The sequence below is a fragment of the Myxine glutinosa genome, chromosome 5 (genome assembly GCF_964187855.1).
Source record: "Myxine glutinosa chromosome 5, kmMyxGlut1.1, whole genome shotgun sequence".
In the NCBI taxonomy this organism is placed as follows: Eukaryota; Metazoa; Chordata; class Myxini; order Myxiniformes; family Myxinidae; genus Myxine; species Myxine glutinosa.
Window position 1 is genome coordinate 83751660 of NC_136265.1, and position 25502 is coordinate 83777161.

The window sequence follows — 25502 nt, forward strand, 5'->3', positions numbered from 1 at the left end:
ATTTACTCTTTCGTCATCTTTAAATCTTCATCAAAAAATACACACAGGTCAGAATCCCCTTAATAATGATGTTTCACCGAAAAAGGATGTGGAGATTTTGAGTTCTGGGAGAACTTCCTCCCATATCCTAAAACCATCAAGTGGAGAAAATGACCAATGTGAGAAATTCCAAAAGTGCTCTGTTTGCAGTAAGGATTTTCCAAATTCTTCGTCATTGAAAATACATGAAAGAACACACACAGGTGAGAAGCCGTACAAGTGTTCTGTGTGCAACAAGGATTTTAGAATTCCCTCATCATTGAAAATACATGAGAGAATTCACACAGGTGAGAAGCCGTTCAAGTGTTTTTTTTGTGGCAAGGTTTTCAGTCAATCATCACATTTATATGAACATAAAAAAATACACAGTGGAAGAAAACCACACAGGTGCTCTGTTTGCAACAAGGACTTCACAACTGCCTCAAAAATGAAAAGACATGAAGGAATTCACACAGTTGAGAAGCTGTACAAGTGTTCTGTGTGCAACAAGGATTTTAGAACTTCCTCATCATTGAAAATTCATGAAAGAATTCACACGGGTGAAAATCCCCTGAATAATGATCCTTCACCGAAAAAGGATGTGGAGATTTTGAGTTCTGGGAGAACTTCCTCCCATATCCTGAAACCACCAAGTGCAGAAAATGACCAAAGTGAGAAATTCCACAAGTGCTCTGTCTGCAGAAAGGATTTTCCAAATTATTCGTCATTGAAAATACATGGAAGAATACACACAGGTGAGAAGCTGTACAAGTGTTCTGTGTGCGACAAGGATTTTAGAATTCCCTCTTCATTGAAAATACATGAGAGAATTCACACAGGTGAGAAGCTGTACAAGTGTTCTGTGTGCAACAAGGATTTTAGAACTTCCTCATCATGGAAAATACATCAGAGAATTCACACAGGTGAGAAGCCGTACAAGTGTTTTTTTTGTGGCAAGGTTTTCATTCAATCCGCACATTTATCTGAACATAAAAAAATACACAGTGAAAGAAGACCGCACAGGTGCTCTGTTTGCAACAAGGATTTTATAACGGCCTCATCATTGAAAATACATGAAATAATGCACACAGGTGAGAAGCTGTACAAGTGTTCTGTGTGCAGCAAGGATTTTATAACTGCCTTATCATTGAAAATACATGAAAGAATACACAAAGGTGAGAAGCTGCACAAGTGTTCTGTGTGCGACAAGGATTTTAGAACTTCCTCATCATTGAAAATACATCAGAGAATTCACACAGGTGAGAAGCCGTACAAGTGTTTTTTTTGTGGCAAGGTTTTCATTCAATCCGCACATTTATCTGAACATAAAAAAATACACAGTGAAAGAAGACCGCACAGGTGCTCTGTTTGCAACAAGGATTTTATAACTGCCTCGTCAATGAAAATACATGAAAGAATGCACACAGGTGAGAAGCTTTACAAGTGTTCTGTGTGCAGCAAGGATTTTATAACTGTCTCGTCATTGAAAATACATGAGACTATTCACACAGGAGAGAAGCTGTACAGGTGCTCTGTGTGCAGCAAGGATTTTATAACTTCCTCAAAAATGAAAAGACATGAAGGAATTCACGCAGGTGAGAAGCCTTACAAGTGTTCTGTGTGCAGCAAGGATTTTCGAATTTGCTCATCATTGAAGATACATGAAAGAATTCACACAGGTGAGAAGCCGTATAAGTGTTCTGTTTGTGGCAAGGCTTTTGGTCGAAACTCACATTTTTATGAACATAAAAAAAAACATGGTGGAAGAAGACCGCACAGGTGCTCTGTTTGCAGCAAGGATTTTCTAACTTCCTCATCACTGAAAATGCATGAAAGAATTCACACAGGTGAGAAGCCATACAAGTGTTTTTTTTGTGGCAAGGTTTTCATTCAATCTGCACATTTATCCAAACATAAAAAAATACACAGTGGAAAAAGACCGCACAAGTGCTCTGTTTGCAACAAGGATTTTATAACTGCCTCAAAAATGAAAATACATGAAGGAATTCACACAGGTGAGAAGCCTTACAAGTGTTCTGTGTGCAACAAGGATTTTCGATTGCACTCATCATTGAAATGCCATGAAAGAATTCACACAGGTGAGAAGCCGTACAAGTGTTCTGTTTGCAACAAGGAGTTTCTGACTTCCTCATCAATGACAAAACATGAAAGAATTCACACAGGTGAGAAGCCGTTCAAGTGTTCTGTGTGCAGCAAGTCCTTTTGTCAATCCTCTCAATTATTTCACCATAAAAAAGTACACAGTGGAAGAAAACCATACAAGTGCTCCATCTGCAGTAAAGATTTTATAACTTCCTCTTCAATGAAAAGACATGAAAAACTTCACACGGGTGAAAAACCTTACAAATGTTCAGTTTGTAGTAAGGACTTTGCTGATTCATCATATTTCCATCAGCATCAAAGAATACACAAAGGTGAAAAACCCTACAAATGTTCAGTTTGTTGTAAGGACTTTGCTGATCCATCATATTTACGTCGGCATCAAAAAATACACACAGGTGACAAACCCCACAAATGTTCAGTTTGTAATAAGGACTTTGGTCGTTCATCGTATTTACATCGGCATCAAAAAATACACACAGGAGAGAAGCCTTTCAAATGTTCTGTGTGTCCTAAGGCCTTTACTTTCTCGGAAGTTTTGAAGAATCATCAAAGAATACACACAGGAGAAAAACCATTCAAGTGTTTGGTTTGCAACAAGAATTTTGGTCATTCTTCACATTTATATGAACATAAAAAAGTACACAGTGGAAGAAGACCGTTCAAGTGCTCCGTTTGCAGTAAGGATTTTCAAAATTCCTCAGCAATGAAAACCCATCATAGAATTCACACAGGTGAGAAGCCGTACAAGTGTTCTGTGTGTGGCAACGCGTATGCTTGTTCATCAAATTTATATAAACATCAAAAAGTACACCCTGGAGAGATGAGAGGAGCCTCACAAATAAATGTTCTGTAAGTTATGCACAAGAGATTTAGCAAATTCCTCATCAGACGTGGAGAAATTCACACAGTTGAGAAGGAAAGGGCATAATGTTACAAATGCAAACACTTGGGAGCGGCTATTACAAAAACATTGCCATTAAAATATTACTTTGGTGGAGCAAAATTAAACTCTTATGAAAACATAAGAGGTTGCAGCAAGGTCAAGTCAAAGATGGAATAAGAAGTGAATGGTGACCAACAAATGGAGAACTTTCTTCAATGCCACAACGGATGAATATGACATATACTTGGGATGAAAATCCCACAGTACGAACTTTGAAAGAGTCGGAGCACTCAACATACCGATGGAACTGCACAGCAGATGGAGAGACAAGGGATTAGTGCAGCACGACAAGAGAAATTGAGATACTGTTCTTCATGAGAAGCAGAAGATAATGACAACTAATTCACAATAACTGAAAGAGAAGTTGTGAAACAGGATGGGAACTCAGACCATGGCTCAATAGCAGAAGCCCAACAGCAAGACCGGAACATAACAGAATGATACTATGCAGACCCACCGCGGAGAGAGAGTACAAGTACAACCTGAGAATGCAGATGAGAAGACTTGCTTGTGTTTATTGTTTATTTGTTTATTTTATCAAGGCTTGAGGATAAGTTTGCAATAAATGAAGATAAAATAACCATGAAATCTGATTTCATCATCAAAATAACTTTGTACCAGGATCATTTCCATTAGTGTTGAAAACTCAATTTTAGAAAGTTCCTTTGACCAGTTTAACTTCACAGGGTTGGCATCACAGAAGGCTAATTTCCTGGATCCACGGTATCTCTCGTAACATCTGTGGCCAATCCAAACTTTTTGGACAGTCCTATCCTCACAATGCAATGACTGTGATGATCCAATCTTTCTTCTCCCATGAGCATCTGTGTTCGTCCATTTCACCATCGAGTAAAAAGACAGAAGTATTGCAAGGAGTGAGCTAGATGGACATTTTAGTCGTGTTAACTCAAGTTACAATAAAGTACATGTGAAAAAGCTAGTTCTCTTTGTTACGCATGTCTCCTCAAACAGACAGTAGCATTAAGACCAAACTTACATTGTCAAACAGCCAGATATATTATTTCACACCTTGAAAGTGTTAAAATAATTGGTTGAATTCAGTGAAATGATATACAAATCCAGTTCACATTTCAAGTCGATCAGATAAAAAGTGAGGATTTTATAAATTTGACCTTCATTGATTGACCTTTTCCTATGTTGACGTTTTGGCCTATGTTGTCCTCAAGAATAATTGGTGGTTGAATTGAGACCCGATATGAAAATCCTCTTCAAATTTCAAGTCGATCTAAAGAAAATTTACAATTTTGGAAATTTGACTGTTTTTGACCTTTCTACCTCCAAATCAAAAGACTTCTTGCTTATGACCAACTCTACATTTTCGTGAAGATCGGTTTAAAATTGTGACCTGTAGGCGATTGATATTCAGACAGATAAACAGACAATAACTCACACGATCAATCAACAAACTTGAAAAAGCTTCACTTTTCTCAAGTTACAAACAGGTGAAAACAAAACTCGATGTACTCGTCAGGTTCACTATGTTTTTTCGTTCAAAATCTTTGGAGATAAGCAAAACTGTACATTTTTGGAATATTCAGAGTATGAAGAATCCAAAAATTAATGTTGGCATTTGCAAAGACACCTTTGCGAAAATAACACTCAGGACAGTGATGAAGATCTGTAAAAGCATATTCCTGAACGGTATCGACCTAGTAGATCCTGTGTGTAGGACTTATAGTTCAATCTGATACGAACAAGGCTGCTTTCTTGCTTTATAAACCCACACCTATAACTTCAAAGGACTTGCCCGATCATGTATTATGTAATACAGTTATATCACAAATATAAAGACAATGGTTTTCAATTACCTTTGTTTGTTGCTTTTCTATAATCCTGAGCACTATTTTGAGACCTTTATTGGATTCCTTGGCCCAGTAAACATAGGATTAGCATATTTAATTCAGTTTCTAGGTTGACGAGAAGCTGACAACGCAAAATATGTATTTTATGGTGGCCATTTTGAAAATCAAAAATGGCGGCCGTGCAGGTGTCTGTGCAAATGCCAACATTGATTTTCGGATTCTCCATGCTCTGATGATTCCAAAAATGTGTAGTTTTGCTGATCTCCCAAAATTTTGATATTTGTTAACATCGTGAACCTGACGATACCTTCAGAGGTGGAGGTAAAAACTGTCCAGCATGACATAAAATGAATGGAATAGAAACTTCTATCAGGCAAAATTTTATTAAATCGTCCACGTGACTTTGGATAACAACAACAACAACCTTATGAAAATGCACATTTTGGAAGCGAAGAGGTGTCGACTTTGCAATATATTACAATGAAGCGCGGTGCTACGCGCGCTACTTGTTTAGCAAGGAGGAAGCGGACAACGCGGTAAGTTAAAAGAGTCTTTATTGCAAGAGCTCCACTGTAGCACTGGAGCGCTCCGGGCTGCGCGCCTGGTGTATATCCTGAGGCCACGCCTACCCCTTGGGCGTGGCCGCCGCCCACTTGGTGCGTGGAATGATGCCATCACGCCAGTGAGCTTTCGTGTCCGCCACACGCATCCCCCCCCCCAGAGTTCCCGCGCACCTGGAGGGCCAGTTTGCGAGGCAAACGGATGACCCGGCCGAAGCACCCTCTGGCGGCGTCCGGGGTGCAGGGATGCCAGCCGGGATGCCTCCGGCTGCACCCGGGATGGGTGCCGGACCGGGGGGCGGTGGGGCTGGGCGGTGCCAGGGGGGCGGCCTCGACGCGGGGGCCGAGCCATCGGCGGTGGGTGGTCCACGTCGAGGTGGGCCGGCTTGAGGCGATCCACTGAGACGCGGTCGGGAGTACCGCTGATGTCCAAGGTGAAATGTTTCACCCCGGTCTCCAGCACGCGGAAAGGCCCGTCGTACGGGGGCCGCAGTGGTGTCCGGTGGGCGTCGTGCCGGACGAAGACGTACTCCGCGGTGCGAAGCTCCGGGGCGACGTGCGTAGGTGGGTGCCCGTGGTGCGCCGTCGGCACCGGGGCGAACCTCCGGGCGGTCTCCTGCAGCGCGGAGCGCTCCTGCGCCGCGGACCGTGGGGTCGGGGAGGAACTCGCCCGGCACCCGCAGCGGTTGTCCGAAGACCAACTCCGCCGCGGATGCGCGCAGGTCGTCCTTGGGCGCCGTCCGGAGGCCCAGCAAGACCCAGGGGAGCCTGTCGACCCAGCCGCCGTCGCTGAGGGTGGCTCGGAGCGCGGCTTTCAACGAGCGGTCGAACCGCTCGCACAGACCGTTGGCCTGGGGGTGGTAGGCCGTGGTTCGGTGCAGCTGGACCCCGAGCCCCCGCGCGACCGCCCCCCAGAGCTCCGAGGTGTACTGGGGGCCGCGGTCGGACGAGATGTCCGAGGGGGCGCCGAACCGGGCGACCCAGGTGGCGATGAACGCCTGCGCGACGTCCGCCGCCATCGTCGCCGACAAAGGCACGGCCTCCGGCCACCGGGTGGTGCGGTCCACCATTGTGAGGACATGGGTGAAACCCCGCGAGGGGGACAGAGGTCCCACCAGGTCCACGTCAATGTGGTCGAACCTACGCACCGGCACCGTAAACGGGGCCAATGGGGCCTGGGTGTGTCGGTGCACCTTCGTGCGCTGGCACGCGAGGCACGTTCTGGTCCAGCTGCGGACGGCCTTCTGGAGGCCATGCCAGACAAACTTGTCGGCGGCCAACCTCTGGGAGGCCCTCGTGCCCGGGTGGGACAGGCCGTGGATGGCGTCAAAAACCTGGTGCTGCCAGCCTGCGGGCACGATGGGGCGAGGCCGCCCGAGGGAGACGTCGCACCAGAGGGCCGTGCCCGCGCCGTCGAACGGCACCTCGGTGACGCGGAGGCCCGTGACGGCAGTCCGCAAGGCCTGGACGTCGGGGTCAGCGGCCTGGTCCGCTGACATCCGGGCATAGTCGATGCCGAGGTGGACTGCGTGGGCGACGGACCGAGAAAGGCAATCCGCCACCGGGTTGTCCTTCCCCGCGACATGCTGGATGTCCGTCGTATATTCGGACACAGCCGAGAGGTGACGCTGCTGCCGGGCCGACCACGGCTCGGTGACCTTGCCCATCGCGAAGACCAGTGGCTTGTGGTCGACGAAGGCCGTGAACGCACGGCCCTCGAGCAGATGGCGGAAGTGCCTGACCGCCAGGTGGAGCCCGAGCAACTCGCGGTCTAAGGTACTATAACGGCGTTCGGGCGGGCGAAGCTGCCGGCTGAAGAACGCCAGCGGTTGCCAAGCACCACGCACCCATTGCTCGTGCACCGCGCCCACCGCGTAGTCCGATGCGTCGGTGGTGAGGGCGATCGGTGCATCGGGCGCCGGGTGCGCGAGCATGGTGGCGTTGGCCAAGGCGAGCTTCGCGCCTACGAACGCCACGTCCATCTGCTCAGTCCAGGTAACGTCACCTTTGCCCGGCTTCCCTCGGAGGGCCTCGTGCAGGGGGCGCAGGAGCTGGGCGATGCGGGGCAGGAACCGATGGTAAAAGTTTACCATGCCCAGGAGCTCCTGGAGCTCCTTGATTGTGCGGGGGCGCGGAAACCCCTTCACCGCCTCCACCTTGGCTGGTAGGGGGACGGCCCCGTGCCTGGTGACGCGGTGCCCCAAAAAGTCGATTTCGGCTATGCCGAACCGGCACTTGGCGGGCTTCACGATGAGGCCATGCTGGCCCAGGCGTTCGAAGAGCGAGCGGAGATGGTGGAGGTGCTCTTCGCGGGACACGCTGGCGACGAGGATGTCGTCCAGGTAGACGTACACGAAATCCAAGTCACGCAATATGCTGTCCATTAGTCGCTGGAACGCCTGAGCCGCATTCTTCAACCCGAAGGGCATCCGAAGAAATTCGAAAAGTCCGAATGGCGTGATGACCGCCATCTTCGGGATGTCCTCCTGCCTGACGGGGACCTGATGGTAACCGCGTATGAGGTCCACCTTTGAAAAGAAGGACATGCCCGCCAACCGGGCAGAGAAGTCCTGGATGTGGGGGATGGGGTAGCGGTCGGGGGTGGTGGCGTCGTTGAGGTGCCGGTAGTCCCCGCACAGTCGCCAGCCCCCACCGGGCTTTGGCACGATGTGGAGCGGCGATGCCCAAGCACTCTCGGAGCGCCGCACGATGCCGAGCCGCTCCAGCGTAGCGAACTCCGCTTTAGCTACCGCGAGCTTCGTTGGCTCGAGGCGGTGTGCCCGGGCGTAGACCGGTGGCCCGGCGGTGGGGATGTGGTGTTCCACCCCGTGCTTGACGGCCCCCGCCGAGAAGGTGGGCCGCGTGAGGGCCGGGAAGCTGGCGAGGAGGCGGGTGATTTCGTCCGCTGCCGGAAGCGTACAGATCAACCTGGCCGGAACCGAACCGCTCAACAAGCCGCTCGATGAGCCGCTCCGTGAGCTGCTCAACGAGCTGGGCAGCGCGCAGGCGAGTGAGCTGAACGTCTCGGCCTGGACGAGCCTTCTGTGCTTTACGTCCACCAACAGCCCATTAGCACACAGGAAGTCCGCGCCGAGCAGTGCCATGGGCACGTCGGCAGTGACGAACGACCACCGGAAAACCTGCCCTCCAAACCGCAGAGAGAGGCAGCGTTTTCCGTATGTGCGTATGGACGTACCGTTGGCAGCAAGCAGCGCGGGGCACCAGCCTGCGGTTTGCTTGTCGGACGTACCGGCGGGAACGACACTCACCTGCGCTCCCGTGTCGCACAGGTAACGGCGCCCGGATAAGGTGTCTGTTATGAACAGTAGGCTGTTTGAACGGCCGGCGCTCAGTGCCACTACCGAGGGCCGGCCCTGGCGTTTCCCGACCTGCCGAATGAGCACGGCGGGCGACACTGCCGAGCCTCGTGGCCGAACTGGGCATGGAAAAAACACCAGGTTGGTGGCGGAGGCCGCGGCTTTCTCCGCTGTGGTGGGTGGGGCGTGGCGGCGGCCGCGAGGTGTGCATCAGCATCAGCCATGAGGTGTGCATCAGCCTCGGGATGCGCAACGGCCGCGCCAAAACTCGCCTGCGTGTCCAAAGCCGCGGATAACTTGTCGGCCTCGGCAGCGAGAGCTCGGGGTTCCGTCGTCGCAGAACCGGCCAACGAGAGGCGTACTCGTGCCGGCAGCTGGCGTCTAAATAACGCCCGGAATAGAGCATTCGGGGTTTCGTTGCCCATCAGCGACAGCATATGGTCCATGCGGACCGACGGTCGCGTGTCACCGAGCTCGGGGAGGTCCAGGAGGCGGTCGGCCCATGCGTCCACCGTGAGGCCGAACGTGGCGAGGAGGAGACGCTTGATCACCTCGTACCTGCCATCGGCCGGTGGGTTCCACAGGACCAACATGACGCGGACGGCCATGCCGGGCCCGAGGGAGGCGACTACGTGGCAGTACATGGTCTCGTCCACCGTGATGCCTCGAAGTCGGAACTGGGCTTCTGCCTGCAGGAACCAAACTTCAGCTTGAGCCTCCCAGAACTCGGGGAGTTTGATTGTGACCGCGTTGGTTGCCATTGCTGTGGCGTGTTCGGGTGGTCAGCGACGGCTGACCAGAACGTCGGAGGTCACCAATGAAGCACGGTGCTACGCGCGCTACTTGTTTAGCAAGGAGGAAGCGGACAACGCGGTAAGTTAAAAGAGTCTTTCTTGCAAGAGCTCCACTGGAGCGCTCCGGGCTGCGCGCCCCGTGTATATCCCGAGGCCACGCCTACCCCTCGGGCGTGGCCGCCGCCCATTTGGTGCGTGGAATGATGCCATCACGCCAGTGAGCTTTCGTGTCCGCCACAACAATATATATTTATGTTATCAGAAGTGGCCTTGGAGAAACACCACGATAAGCTATCTTAGCACGGATATACACCCCAACACACATCCACCTTGGGGGAGAAACCCACTTGGGGAGGGGGTCATATTAATACATCACAACCTTCATTGTGTGACCCTGAGTCCTGTCAAGTTTGGTTGATATTGGATGAGGAACGACCATGTGTATCGTGGTGAAAAATCATTAAACAGACAAACAGCGCCATTTTGGTTGCAGGAATCTCCAAACTCGACAACAGGACCAAACACCTGTCTTGCTGAGGTGATAAATCAGCTTTATTCACACCAATAGAAATGATGTCGCACGACGCAAAACCATGGCCGATCCACGCCAAACCCCTGCACGGTAACCCCGTTTCATCCCAACCCAAACCCACGGGTGCAACACACAAAGTGGCGGTGGTGCAGACACTCTCCATCGGCGAGGATAATAAATGTCTTGTGGTTCAGGATCCTCGACATTTCAAAAAAAAAAAAACAGAACGCATTGATCTTTGAATGAAAAATAGACGGAAATCTCTGATTGTCCCATTTTAGAATTCAAGGTTCAAATCCGAAATCCATTCAAAGCCGTGGTTCCTCGGTCTGTGGCGAATCTGGGGATTGGAATTAAACAAAACCCGAATGTTTGAAACGAAATCCTCACTCCACGACGAATCTGCAGATTGGAATTTGTGAATTAACTATTTTTAGGGATTGCTTGAGTGAACTGACTTCGCTCACACGTTGTTGTCTGCATTGCACTGCGCGGACCGAAACAGCACTGGTGACATCACTTCACTTCACTTCACTTCACTTCACTGTTCGCCATGAATGGAGATCTCTCCTGTGATCATAACATTAACAGGTTGAACCCTCCGGGATCTTCGAGTTTCTCCGATGGAAGGAACTTGGTCGGTCCTGAAGAATCTCACTCGGACTGCAGGTTCAGGATCGCTCGACCTGAGGAGAACAAGTCCGGACACGGTACGTGATGTTTACTGTTTAAATACATTTACATGGGGAATCACACCATGTACGGGGAGGGTTCACTCGTACAGGATCGTGTCGATGTCCTGATCGGGTTCCCTCGTACAAGATCATGTCGATCTCCTGATTGGGTTCACTCATACAAGATCGTGGAGATCTCCTGATCGGGATCCCTCGTACAATAAATATCGTGTCGATGTCCTGACCCGGTGAATCGTTTCCGTTCTTTGTTATCGAAACTCGAACGGAGATTTAGATTCCTGAGAGCAGATTCGTTAATGGACGAGGTATCAGAAAAGTTCGATCGTTTCCTCCTCCTCGGCTCTTCCCTCGGATTCTACAAAACAAGTCTCCCCTTTACCTTTGTTATAATCACCTCCAAACCTTCAGAACTCTTTATCAGTTTTGGTGCTGAGTTTATTTATTTCGTGTTGTTTGTTGCGTTGGAAACACAAAATGGCAGAAGGGTAATGGTGGGAGATGTTCTTCGATGCAGGTGAGGATGGTGAAAGTTGTAAAGGTGAAAGTGGGACTTGTCTCTTTGCCACATATGAATTGTCTCTTTGCCACATAAGAATTGTCTCTTTGCCACATAAGAATTGTCTCTTTGCCACGTATGAATTGTCTCTTTGCCACATAATAATTGTCTCTTTGCCACATATGAATTGTCTCTTTGCCACATATGAATTGTATCTTTGCCACATAAGAATTGTCTCTTTGCCACATAAGAATTGTCTCTTTGCCACATATGAATTGTCTCTTTGCCACATATGAATCGTTTCTTTGCCACATATGAATTGTCTCTTTGCCACATATGAATTGTCTCTTTGCCACATATGAATTGTCTCTTTGCCACATATGAATTGTCTCTTTGCCACATATGAATTGTCTCTTTGCCACATATGAATTGTATCTTTGCCACATAAGAATTGTCTCTTTGCCACATATGAATTGTCTCTTTGCCACATATGAATTGTTTCTTTGCCACATAAGAATTGTCTCTTTGCCACGAATGAATTGTCTCTTTGCCACGTATGAATTGTCTCTTTGCCATGTATGAATTGTCTCTTTGCCACATAATAATTGTCTCTTTGCCACATAATAATTGTCTCTTTGCCACGTAAGAATTGTCTCTTTGCCACGTAAGAATTGTCTCTTTGCAACATATGACTTATCTCTTTGCCACCTCAGAATTGTCTCTTTGCCACGTATGAATTGTCTCTTTGCCACATGAATTGTCTCTTTGCCACATGAATTGTCTCTTTGCCACATGAATTGTCTCTTTGCCACATGAATTGTCTCTTTGCCACATAAGAATTGTCTCTTTGCCACACATGAATTGTATCTTTGCCACATAATAATTGTCTCTTTGCCACATAAGAATTGTCTCTTTGCCACATAATAATTGTCTCTTTGCCACGTATGAATTGTCTCTTTGCCACATGAATTGTCTCTTTGCCACATGAATTGTCTCTTTGCCACATGAATTGTATCTTTGCCACATAAGAATTGTCTCTTTGCCACATAATTATTGTCTCTTTGCCACGTATGAATTGTCTCTTTGCCACATAATAATTGTCTCTTTGCCACGTATGAATTGTCTCTTTGCCACATGAATTGTCTCTTTGCCACATGAATTGTCTCTTTGCCACATAAGAATTGTCGCTTTGCCACACATGAATTGTATTTTTGCCACATAATAATTGTCTCTTTGCCACATAAGAATTGTCTCTTTGCCACATAATAATTGTCTCTTTGCCACGTATGAATTGTCTCTTTGCCACGTATGAATTGTCTCTTTGCCACATGAATTGTCTCTTTGCCACATGAATTGTCTCTTTGCCACGTAATAATTGTCTCTTTGCCACATAATAATTGTCTCTTTGCCACATGAATTGTCTCTTTGCCACAGATGAAGTCTCTTTGCCACATAAGAATTGTCTCTTTGCCACATATGTATTGTCTCTTTGCCACGTAATAATTGTCTCTTTGCCACATATGAAGTCTCTTTGGCACATATGTATTGTCTCTTTGCCACATATGAATTGTCTCTTTGCCACATATGAATTGTCTCTTTGCCACATATGAATTGTATCTTTGCCACATATGAATTGTCTCTTTGCCACATATGAATTGTATCTTTGCCACATAATAATTGTCTCTTTGCCACATGAATTGTCTCTTTGCCACATAAGAATTGTCTCTTTGCCACATATTAATTGTCTCTTTGCCACATAATAATTGTCTCTTTGCCACATGAATTGTCTCTTTGCCACATAAGAATTGTCTCTTTGCCACATATTAATTGTCTCTTTGCCACATATAAATGGTCTCTTTGCCACGGGGGATTCTTTCTATTCCACATAGGACTTTTTATTTTTAATATCGTGTTTATAATCCATAAATCAGACAATTTAGTGCATATCTTATTTTTGCCTTTTTTCTCTGAGTTGCCACATTCTGATTTTTTTTTATTTTTATTTTTTCTGTCAGATTTAGTTTTTCGTTTCCAGTCACCAATTTCCTAAATTCTGTCCATTTCCCCAAAAATGAAACACTTGCTGTCCATAACTGTATTGGGAATTTTCATTTATTTGGAAGAACTTTTCAAAGTTGAGTTTCAATGGGTTGTTTTTATTTCAGATTTTATTGTGGAAGTAAAGGTGGAGTCCGAGTTCATTGACGATTACCCCTCGCTTGTCAAAGGTGTGGAGAACAACAATAACAACAAAAATAATAATGTTCAGTGATGGTTCGAACAGGCCTTCCTGGCTAAGCAATAAATTGTGAAATGTTTTGCAGATGAAGCTCTTCTGGGGACGATGGAAACTTTCCAAAGTTATTTTGAGACTTCCCAAGATGCTTTGAGCAAAATACATGTGAAGGAGGAACCACGTGATTCTCTTCCCATGGAGTCCAGCAAAGCTACTCAGCTGCTTGAGGGTAAGCCAAACGTCATAATGAACACATCACATGGTTTTTACTTGTTTGTTTGTTCTTTTCAATGCAAAAACAACAACAACAACTACTACAACAACAACAACAACAGGCATTTTCAGGCCATTTTCCCTGCCAGAGCGGGGGTTAGCCTTGCGGGCCCCATGACAATCTTCTCCATTTTGCCTTATTTTCTGCATCTCCCCTTGCTAACCCCCATGTCCGCATTTCTTCTTCCACGACCTTTAGCCAAGTCTTTCTCGGTCTTCCCCGTCCTCTACTTCCTTCTACATTCATTTCCATCACTCTTCTCAACCAGTCACTTTCATCCCTCCTCAACACAGGACCAAACCATCTCAACCTGTTTCTCTTCACAGCATCAATCACAGGCTCTATTCCCATCATCTTTCGCAATTCATCATTTGTGTTCCTCTCTCTCAACGATACTCCGCACATCCACCGAACCATTCACATTTCCCCCCTTTCCAGCCTTCGTTGCTGCTCTTCATTCATTACCTATGTCTCGCTCCCATAAATCACAACACTTCTCACACATGCAGAATACACCTTTCCCTTCAGCTTCAACGACACTCCCTTCCTCGTCAGCACGCCACTCAGTTTCCGAAACTTCCTCCATGCACATCTCACTCCAGCAACCGTTGCCGAGTCTGATCCACCTTCTCCATTCAGCATGTCTCCTAGGTAGCAAAATGTTTTCACGCCGTCTCCAAGATCCAACTCAACATTTCCTGAATCTGCAGCTACCTCTGTGCACAACTTACACTTGAATGTCGCTGCCACACTGGTTAATGACCCTCTCAGACCACGACATTTTTGATGAACCGACTCAGCGCACAATGTACATTGAATGGAGTTCACTCCGCCGCCCTTTCTGCACACAGCACACGGCCACTTCCCACTTCTTTCCACCTCACCACATGCTTTACCACTTGCCATCACCTTCGTTTTTCTGATATACACCTTCAGACCTTTTGTCTCCATACACTCCTTCCACTTGTTCATCTTCTCCTTCAGTCCATCCATACTTTCCGCAATCAACACCAGATCATCTGCATACAACAACTCCCAAGGTAAATCCTCCTTTACATTCTGAGCCAGCATGTCCATCACAGCTACAAATAGTCATGGATTTACTACCGACCCCTGATGCAGTCCCACCTTCACGTCAAACTCACCACTGTTGCCGTACTTCTTGCTTACAACTGTGCGCGCTCTCTCGTACATTGCCATCACGACTCTGATAAACCATTCCTCCACTCTTAACTTCCTCAATGCCCATGTTACGACTTCGCGTAGAACCCCATCGAATGCTTTCTCCAGATCAACAAACCCAAGAAACAACCTCTTCCTCTTCTCCATGTACTTCTCCTGCAACTGCCTTACAATAAAAAGCGCGTCTGTCGTTCCTCTTCCTGGCATAAATCCAAACTGCATTTCGTCGATCTTCACTTTCTTCCTTATCCTCCTCTCCAACACCCTTTCCAATACCTTCATTCCATGCTCTAATAAATGTATCGCTCGATACGAGCCGCAGTCCAGAGGGTCATCTCTGGTGTCCCTTGTATAGAGGGATGAAGGTACTCAGTTCCCAATCCACTGGAATGCGGCCTTCTTTCACTACCAGATTACAGATCTCTGTCATTCTCTTCACACCCCAACTTCCCACTGCCTTCAACATATCTCCCACAACTCCCGTCGGCTTTCCTGCTTTTCTACTATTCGTTGCTTTTATCGCTTCCTCAACTTCTTTCTCAGTTATCTTCTCTGCCGGTCCTCAGACTGGGTTACTCTCGATGTTGCCATCCCATTCATTCTCTGCATTCAAGAGCATTTCCATATATCTCTTCCATCTTCCTTTAATTCCATCTGGGTCCACAACGATTTGTCCCACTTCATCCTTCAAGCGACTCGCCCCCATCACATCACACCTCTCTTTCGCTATCTGCTTTGCAATCCTGAATACCGCTTTCTGACCCTCTGCCGAATCCAAGCGTTCTCCGAACATTTTCATGCATGCCTCCTGCGCCTTTGCTACCTCTTTCTTTGCAGCCTTCTTGGCTGCCTTATAACTTTCATGCTCTGCCTTTTCTGCCCCCGTACCCTTCTCCTTCTGCCACTCCTTGAACTTCTTCCTCTTCTCGTCAATCCTCTTTCCAACTTCATCATCCCACCACCATGGTTCCGAGTGCCTCGGTGGTTCTTTTGTCCATCCACATACCTCACCAATGGCTCCCCATCTTTCATTGACTTCCACCCACTTTCAAGCTCAACCACATCATCCTATACCATACTCAGCCTCTCTTTTAATGCCTCCCTCACTGTCACCTCTTTCAACCCCCACACCTTCATTCTCAGTTGGTACTTCACCCGCCGAGCTCTCCTCGCACCTTTCACCATTATGGCGCACCAAGTGGTGCTGTGAACAGCCTCCTCCCCCGGGATCACCTTTGTGTCCCGGAGGTGACCCCAATCTCGCCTACGCACCATCAGGTAGTCAACGGTTGTTGTCGACCCACCTGACGTGCATGTAACAAGCTTATTATCCTCTTTCTGGAACTGAGTATTACAAATCAACAAATCAGCTCCATCAGCAAACTCCAAAATCCTTTCACCTTCTCCATTCCTTATACCATATCCGTAACCCCCATGAACTCCCTCAAAACCGTCCATTCTCCTTCCCACATGTCCATTTAGGTCTCCTCCTACAACAACAACTTCCTCATCTTTCACGTTTTCCATCAGCTTCACGATTGCACACCAGAACTTGTCCTTCTCTTCATCGCTCCGACCAACCTGCAGAGCATATCCCAAGATGACGTTCACCAAGAGCTTTCCAATCATCATTTTCACCATCATCAACCTTTCACTCACTCAAGTCACACTCACCACACTGTCTACAAACTCCTCAGAAAAACAGAACACCAACACCATGCACGCCTTCCGGGCACCCTTGCCACACAAACTTGTATTCTGTCCATGCCTACCCTTCACCATTCTCACACCACTTCCCTTCCATCTCGTCTCCTGCACACAACATACGTCCACCCTTCTTCTGACCAAGACTTCCACCACTTCTCCTGATATCCCTGTCATTTTCCCTACATTCCATGCAAAACCTCAGAAACCGATCTCCACGTCGGGAATCAGACGTTTCGTCGTGATAAATGGAGTGATTTCCACTCTTGCTTCGATCGGGCTCCCCACCTTGAGTTTTGACGAGAGGGAGTGGGGTCCCCCACGGGGTACTTGGGGCTCTACCCTGTCCATATGTAGTTGTAATTGTCATGGTTCCCTTTTTGAGGCAATGTTTTTATGGCCGGATGCCCTTCCTGACGCCAACCCTTTTAGTCGCCTCTTACGACACGCAGGGATACGGTATAGCTATTCTAAACCGGGGTACACACCGGGTAAGTTATTTTTATTGTTATTTTTCAATGATGAAACTTTTGTTCCAAACTCTTTTAATAACAGATCCATTAAATTGTGGTCAACCAAGTGAGCTTGTTTATATTCACTGGAAATGGATATTAGTTGTTTATAAAATACCCAGATTTAGACAGGGATATTAGTTGTATAAAATACCTCAAACCTTTTATGCAATTTGTATTTCTGGCCTTTGCTCAGCATTGATCGGACACAAAAAGCCAACTTCGAAAAGTCTCTGCTTTATTAACATGCACCTTGGAAATTGCATTGGAAATAACAAATAAAGTGCAAATAAAAATAACAAGTCAAGCCCCATATCTCAACCCTCAGATCGGCAGGCATCAGCCTCTTCACTCTCTGCCGACCTGGATAACATCACAAACTGGTCAAACAAGTGGAACATGTCTTTTAATTCTGACTGACAAATCTGACAAATCTCACACTCTCACTATATCTCTCCGAAAAGACTGTCTGGACAACCCTCCCATCTACTTTCTCAGCAATCCTCTCAAAGAAGTTACAGAAGTTCTGTCACTCATGCTTTTGGGTCTCACTATCTGCCATGATCTTTCTTGGGAAAACCACATTTCCAAGTTGGCCTCCAAAGCCAGTCACCGTCTGGGCATCCTCCGTCGTGCGAAGTCCTTTCTGGGCACTTCTGAGCTCCTCACCACGTACAATGCTTTCATCCACAGCTCAATGGAATACTGCTCTCCCCTCTGTGCTGATGCTCCTGCCTCACACCTAGCTCGGCTTCACGTGGTTGAAACCAAAGCTTTCAGAATCATTGGATTCTCCCGCGATGAAGCTGATTCTGAGGGCCTTTCTCTCCTCCACCGCAGGCAGGTTGGTGGTCTTTCTGTCTTCTACTGACTGCTCTCCGGCCTAGCCTAGCTCCCCCTGCTCTGCCTGTGCTCTACACCCCAAGTATTCCTGCAGGATGCACAAAATCTGCCAGCAAACCTCTTCTGGTGAAACTGCCAAAATCAAGACTCTCTGCTCACCATCACTCTTTCATTCCACTTTTCTCCCGCCTCTGGAACAATCTCCGACACTCTCTTCAATCCCTCTCCTCCCTCCAGATCTTCAAAACAGCTGTTCACCGCCATTGAAATGTATTATCCCTTGGTTTCCGGTCCCTCGAGTAAGGAAGCGACTTCGACCTCTGCACAGCAGCAAAGTTAAAGTATTTTTCAATTCGTGTCTTTGTCAAATTTCTCGTCGTTATTTTATTGTGAATGTGTTACTGTGTGTTTCTAGTTGGTGTGTGTTGGTTTCCAATTCGTGCAAACTTGTGTATAATTAATCGTTTTCTGTTCGCACCGCGAGTGCGGCCTGGTCTGTCTTGGCTTCCCTCCTCCCATCGGTGTTTAGTGAATTTAAGTTCTTTCCTTCACTGTATTGCTTATTTCTTAGAATTTCTTCTTCTCCTCCGAACTTCCCCGAACATCTACTCTTTGTCTGACGTTTTAAATGAAAAAAAAAAAATTCCTTCTATTCTCGCGGGCACATGTTCTTGCTGTCTCGCCCCACCCCCTTTATCTCCTTTTCTCCCACCTCTTCCTTCCATCTCCAGCTGAAAACCGCCCTTCCAATTATAGTTTCCTTCATCTCATTTAACCCTTTCTCTGATACACGCCCTTACTTCAGGGACTTTTCCCAGATTGTTTTTCACGGTTTTGTTTAAATATGTTTAAACTTTCCCCTGCAGTATTTTATTCAATGGTTTATTACAACACGCTGTTTTTCTTCCTGTTTAAAAGGCTTTTTTCAATTTCCTCATCAAATCATTCCATTTCAAATCAAAATTCAATCTCTCACAGTCATTCCTTTCTACATTCTCCAAACGCACCTTAATTCCACCCCTCCTCTAACGTTTTCAAACGGATCTCTGACTTGAAAATCACAACAAACCCAGGTTGTAATAAATGTTCGTTTTTCATCAATCGTTCACTTTCTAAACTCCCCCCTCACCCCTCCCCTCCAAAACTCCCCCCCCCACCCCTCTCCTTCAAAACTCCCCCCCCCCCACCTCTCTCCTTCAAAACAACCCCCCCCCCCACCCCTCTCCTTCAAAACTCCCCTCTCCTTCAAAACTCCCCTCCCCCCCACCCTTCCCCTTCAAATCTCCCCCCCCCCCTACTATTTTTCTCTGCTTCTCCCCCCTCCCCTTCCTCCTCAAAGCTGCCGCCTCCCCACTTCCTCTCCGTTCCATCACATACCTCCACCTCCTCAAATCTTCGACTTCGCTCTTCCCCCCCTCAAACAACACCTCACGGTGCCTCTTCCCATCACCATCAAGCCATTTGTCTTCCTCATCTTTCCCTTTCTCCGAACCCTTCTGTAATCGTCAACACACTATCAACAGCTCTCCCTACCTCCCCTCTCCCCCCTCATCTTACCCTGCCCCTCCCCTCTCCTGTCCTGTACCCGATGCTCCTCCTTCCTCTTCCGTAACGGTATGGACCTCAAACATCCAGGGCCTTCGCTCAAATCTGTTTGATCTCCCCATACAGGTTGCTTGTGACAAACCAGACTTAATCTGCTTAACAGAAACTTTCCTCCAACAAGATGTCTCTGATTCCTTAACATCTCTTCCTGGTTACTCCCTCCTCCGGTATGATAGACCTGAGCCTCGTCCTTTTGGTGGGGTTGCTATCTTTATCAAAAACTCTCTTCCTCACTCTCCTTGAACTGCCCTCTCTCCACCCCACCCCCAGGAGTACCTCTGGCTACGGCTTCCTCTCCGCTCCCACCTTTTGTTCATATGTGTTCTGTACCGTCCTCCAAACAGTGATGACTCCATTTACATCTCCCTGTCTGACAACATGGACCAACTTCTATCCACTCATCCGAACTCTGTCTTCCTCATATGTGGTGACTTCAACTGTCATCATGCCAGCTGGCTGGGTGTGGGTTCCTCTCACAGCAGACAGGGAACCTCAGCAAAGTACTTCTGCGACTCACTGGGACTGACACAACCTGTAAATTTCCCGACTCGGATCTCGGTCAATGGAGTATCTTCTCTTCTAGACTTGGTTATGACGAACCTGCCTGCAAATGTCTGCTGCTCTTCTTCTGCTCCAATCGGTTCTTCTGATCATTTCCTTGTTGAAGTGGACATCTCTCTGGCCATTCTCAGAGAGCCTCCTCAGCGCCGACGAGTCTGGCATTTCACTCAGGCTGGCTGGCATGGTCTTCAAGCAGCCATCAATCATCTGGACTGGTCTCCCATCTCGACTGCCTCTGACATCAACTCATCCTGGGAATTCTTCCAAAGTATATTGCTCTCTCTCATGCACAGATTTATCCCTTCTCCTCTTCAGTTGTCATACCCTTCCTCCCGTCCATGGTACACTGAAGCTTGTGGTGAGGCAGTTGCCATGAAGCGACTTGCCTTCTCCTCTTGGAAGGCTAATCCAACTGAAGTTAATCTCAGTTGCTTTCACAAAGCTCGGAACAAGTACTTTATGTGTCTACCCTCAGGAGAGCCAGGAAACAATATCTCTCTGCTCTCAAAACTGAACTCTCAAACCTGTCTCCCTCCTCCAAATCCTGGTGGTGTCTAGTCAAATCTGTTTCTGGTGTTTGTTCTCCCTCCATCCCCTGCCTTACCTCAAATGGCTACACAGCTGACTCCGCATGTGAAAAAGCTGAATGCCTCAACTCTGTGTTTGCTTCAAAGTCTTGTGTCCCAAACCGGTCTCTCTCTGGACCCACCATTCCCAGTCGTACCCAGCTGCACCTGGACTCTGTGTCCTTCTCTCCTGTCAAGGTCGAGAAGTCTCTGTCAATCCTCGACTCTGATTCTGCAACTGGAGCAGACAGCATCAGCCCACGGGTCCTAAAATCCTGATCTGCCGCTCTATCTCACCATCTCTCTGTTCTCTTCACCCTCTCTTTTTCTCAAGGTCATCTCCCATCTGCTTGGAAATCAGCCAACATTACCGCTTTGCACAAAAAATGTGCAAAAACAGATCCTTGCAACTACAGACCAATCAGCCTGCTCCCAATAATCAGCAAGGTCATGGAATCAATCATAGCTTCTGACATCAAATCCTTCCTCTTCTCCAATGGCTTGATCTCGGATCATCAATTTGGATTCAGACCAGGTCACTCGACTCTGGACATGCTGCTTCTGCTGTCTCAACAATGGATGGAGGTCCAAAATGTCAAACCGGAAATCAGAGCTGTCTCCCTTGACATATCACGTGCCTTCGATACGGTCTGGCACCCCTCTCTGCTCACCAAACTCTCCTCGTATGGTATCCATGGAAATATCCCCGCATGGCTTGTGGACTTCCTCTCTGGTCATAGTCAACGTGTGGCCCTGAATGGATTCGTCTCATCTCCCCTTCCTGTTCAGGCTGGAGTTTCCCAATGGCAGTGTTCTGGGCCTTGTGCTTTTTCTGGTCTTCATCAATGATCTCTCCGAATTTCTGGAAAATCCTCTCTGTCTCTTTGCTGATGACTCCACTCTCTGCCGCTCCATACCCCATCCCTCAGATCGGCAGTCTACGGCCTCCTCACTCTGCAGACCTGGACAAAATCACAGACTGGTCAAACAAGTGGAACATGTCTTTCAATCTTGACAAATCTCACACTCTCACTATGTCTCTCCGAAAAGACCGACTGGACAACCCTCCCATCTACTTTCTCAACACTCCTCTCCAAGAAGTTCTGTCACTCAAGCTTTTGGGTCTCACTATCTGCCATGATCTTTCCTGGAAAAACCACATTTCCAAGCTGGTCTCCAAAGCCAGTCGCCAACTGGGGCACCCCCTCTTGCGAAGTCCTTCCTTGGCACACCTGAGCTCCTCACCACATACAAGGCTTTCATCCGCAGTTCAATGGCACACTGTTCTCCCCTCTGGACCGGTGGTCCTGCCTCACAGCTAGCTCGGCTTCACGCTGTTGAAACCAAAGCTTTCAGAATCAATGGAATCTCCCGTGATGAAGCTAACTCAGAGGGCCTTTCACTCGCTCACCGCAGGCAGGTTGGTGGTCTTTCTGTCTTCCACCGACTCCTCTCTGGCTTTGCTCCCCCAGCTCTCTCTGTGCTCTGTCCCCCAAATAATCCTACAGGTCACACTGGATCTGCCAGTAACTGTTATGGTTAAACTGCCAAAATCAAGACTCTCTATTCACCTTCACTCTTTCATTCCTCATTTCTCCCGCCTCTGGAACAAACCACTCACTCTCTTTAATCCCACTCCTCCCTCCAGGTCTTTAAAACAGCTGTTCACCACCATCTCTAATCTTCCCCCATCCAAAACCTTGAACTTTTCTACCCCCGTTAATTCACCACAGATCCACTTTTTTGAAATCCTGACTTCTATCTTGGAAGTCCTAGCAATGTCCATGTGATTTGTTACCTCTTCCCCCCCCCCCCCCCTTCCCATGCCTCCTCCCCCCAAGCCCTCTCCCTCCCACAGATCTCCTGATGTCCCTGCTCTTCATCTTGTCCTTTATCATATATGTTACGTGTCAGTTTGTCTTTTTGTGATCAATGTTAGCTCTTACAAGAGCCTCGATATTGTTTACAAAAAAAAAAAGTATATATATCCTATCTTTCCCCATCCAAAACCTTGATCTTTTCTACCCCCGTTAAAACACCCCAAATCCGCCGCTTTCAATCCCCAACTTCTTTCCTGAAATTCCTAGTCGTGTTCATTTGCTTTATCCTGTGTACCCCTCCCTGCTCCCCCAGCCCTCTCCCTTCCACAGATCTACCAACGTCCCTGTTCTCCACTGTTGTTGTGCTTGTGTGCTTCTTCCGCTCCCATCATTGTGTGTTTTATGTGTCTGTGCATGTTTTCATGTTCAATGTGTTTGCTCTTACACGAGCCTCGATTCTGCATCCCCCAAAAAAAATATTTGGACATGTATATATTCGTGAGATGACTGCACCATATTTGAATGACTTGCTGTGGAAGCATGTTCGACAAATCGGTTCCATAACTATCTTAAAACATCTACGATCTGATGTTTCCTTCTCCACAATGTGTTAAACCTGGAACATTTCCCGGAACAAACCTGGAACATATTTTGAATCATTGGTGGCCTCTCCCAGCTAAGCTTGAGTTGTACCTCACACCATTCATGGTCAATCTCATCTCACCATTTCTGTCTCTCCTATTGGACAATGGTTTGCGCTATGACCGCATTCTATATTCCATTCCTGATTGCTGTTTTTATTTTCTCTGGAAACCTTTCTTAACATTTCACGTACCATCTGACATATGAAAATACTTCAGCCCATTGCCCGAAAAATTGTGATTCCATCTCTCACAGATAACCTACAGAAGATCAAAAAAATACTCCCTCACCTGAAGCATGACTTTTACCCCAGGTAGGCCAAAATACTTGCAGTACTTCTCTGAAAGGATAAACCAACCAACTCTCATATTTACTTCTTGGATTAACCTTGTGCTATTTTGCAAGAAGCCAGGGCAACTTTTTTTGACAACTTTGTTGGTATCACCATTCTCGATTGTGTCTCCACAAAAGGGCTAATTTTCCATGTAAGCTTCCAAAGGAAAGTGCAAGTGGACGATAAATTCCACAAAAGGCTTGTCTTCCCTTCCTTCTTCTCACTGTTAAAAAAAACCTTTTTCAGAGCACTGTGAATTCTTATTCTCCCTCGAGAGTTGGTTGTTTCAGTTGTTTCACCCCTCTTTTCTGGGAATTGGAGAAGCTAGAGCTTTGCCAATCATTCCCTGTCGGTGTAAGGGTAGAACAATGATTTCTGAATTCAACAGAATGTTTATTGAAGTTTAATAACTGCCGTGAAAAGCGAGTAGCTGACGTTTCGAGTGTTAACCCTTTGTTGGATGGGGCCACACTTTTGATTGAATACATTTTCCAGAACAACATCTGATAATGTAGTTTGTGTTTCCTCAAATGTAATTTGTGTGAAATATTTGTCAATTGTCCCATACTTTTCAAAGATGGTTTGAAATTTTATCCTTTTTGTCATTTGTCTTTTCAGAGAAACAAATGAAGCTGGTTTCTTGTTCCAACTGTTCCAAGTTGTTCAACCCAGAAGTTTTCAATCCACACATGACTCGGACTATTTGTGATGAAAATGACAAGATTGGCATCGTGTCTTACAAGCGCAGTTGCAAAAGTTGTGCAGAGACGAACAACAATATCCAAGGAAGTGGGAGATCATACAAGTGTTCTGTGTGCGACAAATCATTTACTCTTTCGTCATCTTTAAATCTTCATCAAAAAATACACATAGGTGAAATTCCCCTGAACAATGATCCTTCACCGAAAAAGGAGGTGGAGATTTTGATTTCTGGGAGAACTTCCCCCCGTATCCTAAAACCAGCAAGTGGAGAAAATGTCCAATGTAAGAAATTCCAAAAGTGCTCTGTTTGGAGTAATGATTTTCCAAATTCTTCATCATTGAAAATACATGAAGGAATTCACACAGGTGCAAAGCCATACAAGTGTTCTATGTGCAGCAAGGATTTTCCAACTTCCTCGTCAAAGAAAAAACATGAAAGAATTCACACAGGTGAGAAGCCGTACAAGTGTTCTGTGTGCAACAAGGATTTTCCAACTTCCTCGTCAAAGAAAAAACATGAAAGAATTCACACAGGTGAGAAGCCGTACAAGTGTTCTGTGTGCAACAAGGATTTTCCAACTTCCTCGTCAAAGAAAAAACATGAAAGAATTCACACAGGTGAGAAGCTGTACAAGTGTTCTGTGTGCAACAAGGATTTTCTCACTTCCTCATCAATGAAAAAACATGAAAGAATTCACACAGGTGAGAAGCCGTACAAGTGTCCTTTGTGTGGCAAGGATTCCATAACTTCCTCATCAATGAAAAGCCATCAAAGAATTCACACGGGTGAGAAGCCGTACAAGTGTTCTGTGTGCAGTAAGGATTTTCGATTTTACTCATCATTGAAAAGCCATGAAAGAAGTCACACAGGTGAGAAGCCTCTGAATAATGATGTTTCACCAAAAAAGGATGTGGAGATTTTGAGTTCTGGGAGAACCTCCTCCCATATCCTAAAGCCAGAAAGTGGAGAAAATGACCAATGTGAGAAATTCCACAAGTGCTCTGTTTGCAGTAAGGATTTTCCAAATTCTTCGTCATTGAAAATACATGAAAGATTTCACACAGGGGAGAAGCCGTACAAGTGTTCTGTGTGCAACAAGGATTTTAGAACTTCCTCATCACTGAAAATACATGAGAGAATTCACACAGGTGAGAAGCCGTACAAGTGTTCTGTGTGCAGCAAGGAATTTAGAACTTCCTCATCATTGAAAATACATGA

At 46.7% G+C, this 25502-nt stretch overlaps 1 protein-coding gene and 2 long non-coding RNA genes across 3 annotated transcripts in view; all 3 read left to right on the forward strand.

Moving 5' to 3' along the window:
- The window catches only part of LOC144892321 (uncharacterized), a 340168-nt gene that overhangs the window by 127832 nt on the left and 186834 nt on the right, over nucleotides 1–25502 (forward strand). The window lies entirely within an intron of this gene.
- Nucleotides 462–4015, forward strand: LOC137428323 (uncharacterized). The gene has a single exon (XM_078777193.1). The coding sequence runs from the start codon at nucleotides 467–469 to the stop codon at nucleotides 2993–2995; it is 2529 nt and encodes an 842-aa protein (XP_078633319.1). The 5' UTR covers nucleotides 462–466; the 3' UTR covers nucleotides 2996–4015.
- LOC137428478 (uncharacterized) lies at nucleotides 13468–24720 on the forward strand. Its single transcript, XR_013623512.1, has 3 exons — nucleotides 13468–13530; nucleotides 13627–13767; nucleotides 24200–24720. It is a non-coding gene; the product is annotated as an uncharacterized LOC137428478 (long non-coding RNA).

Excerpts from the sequence above, each read along its gene's own strand:
- LOC137428323 (XM_078777193.1), top strand. The coding sequence starts at position 467 with ATGAAAAGACATGAAGGAATTCACACAGTTGAGAAGCTGTACAAGTGT.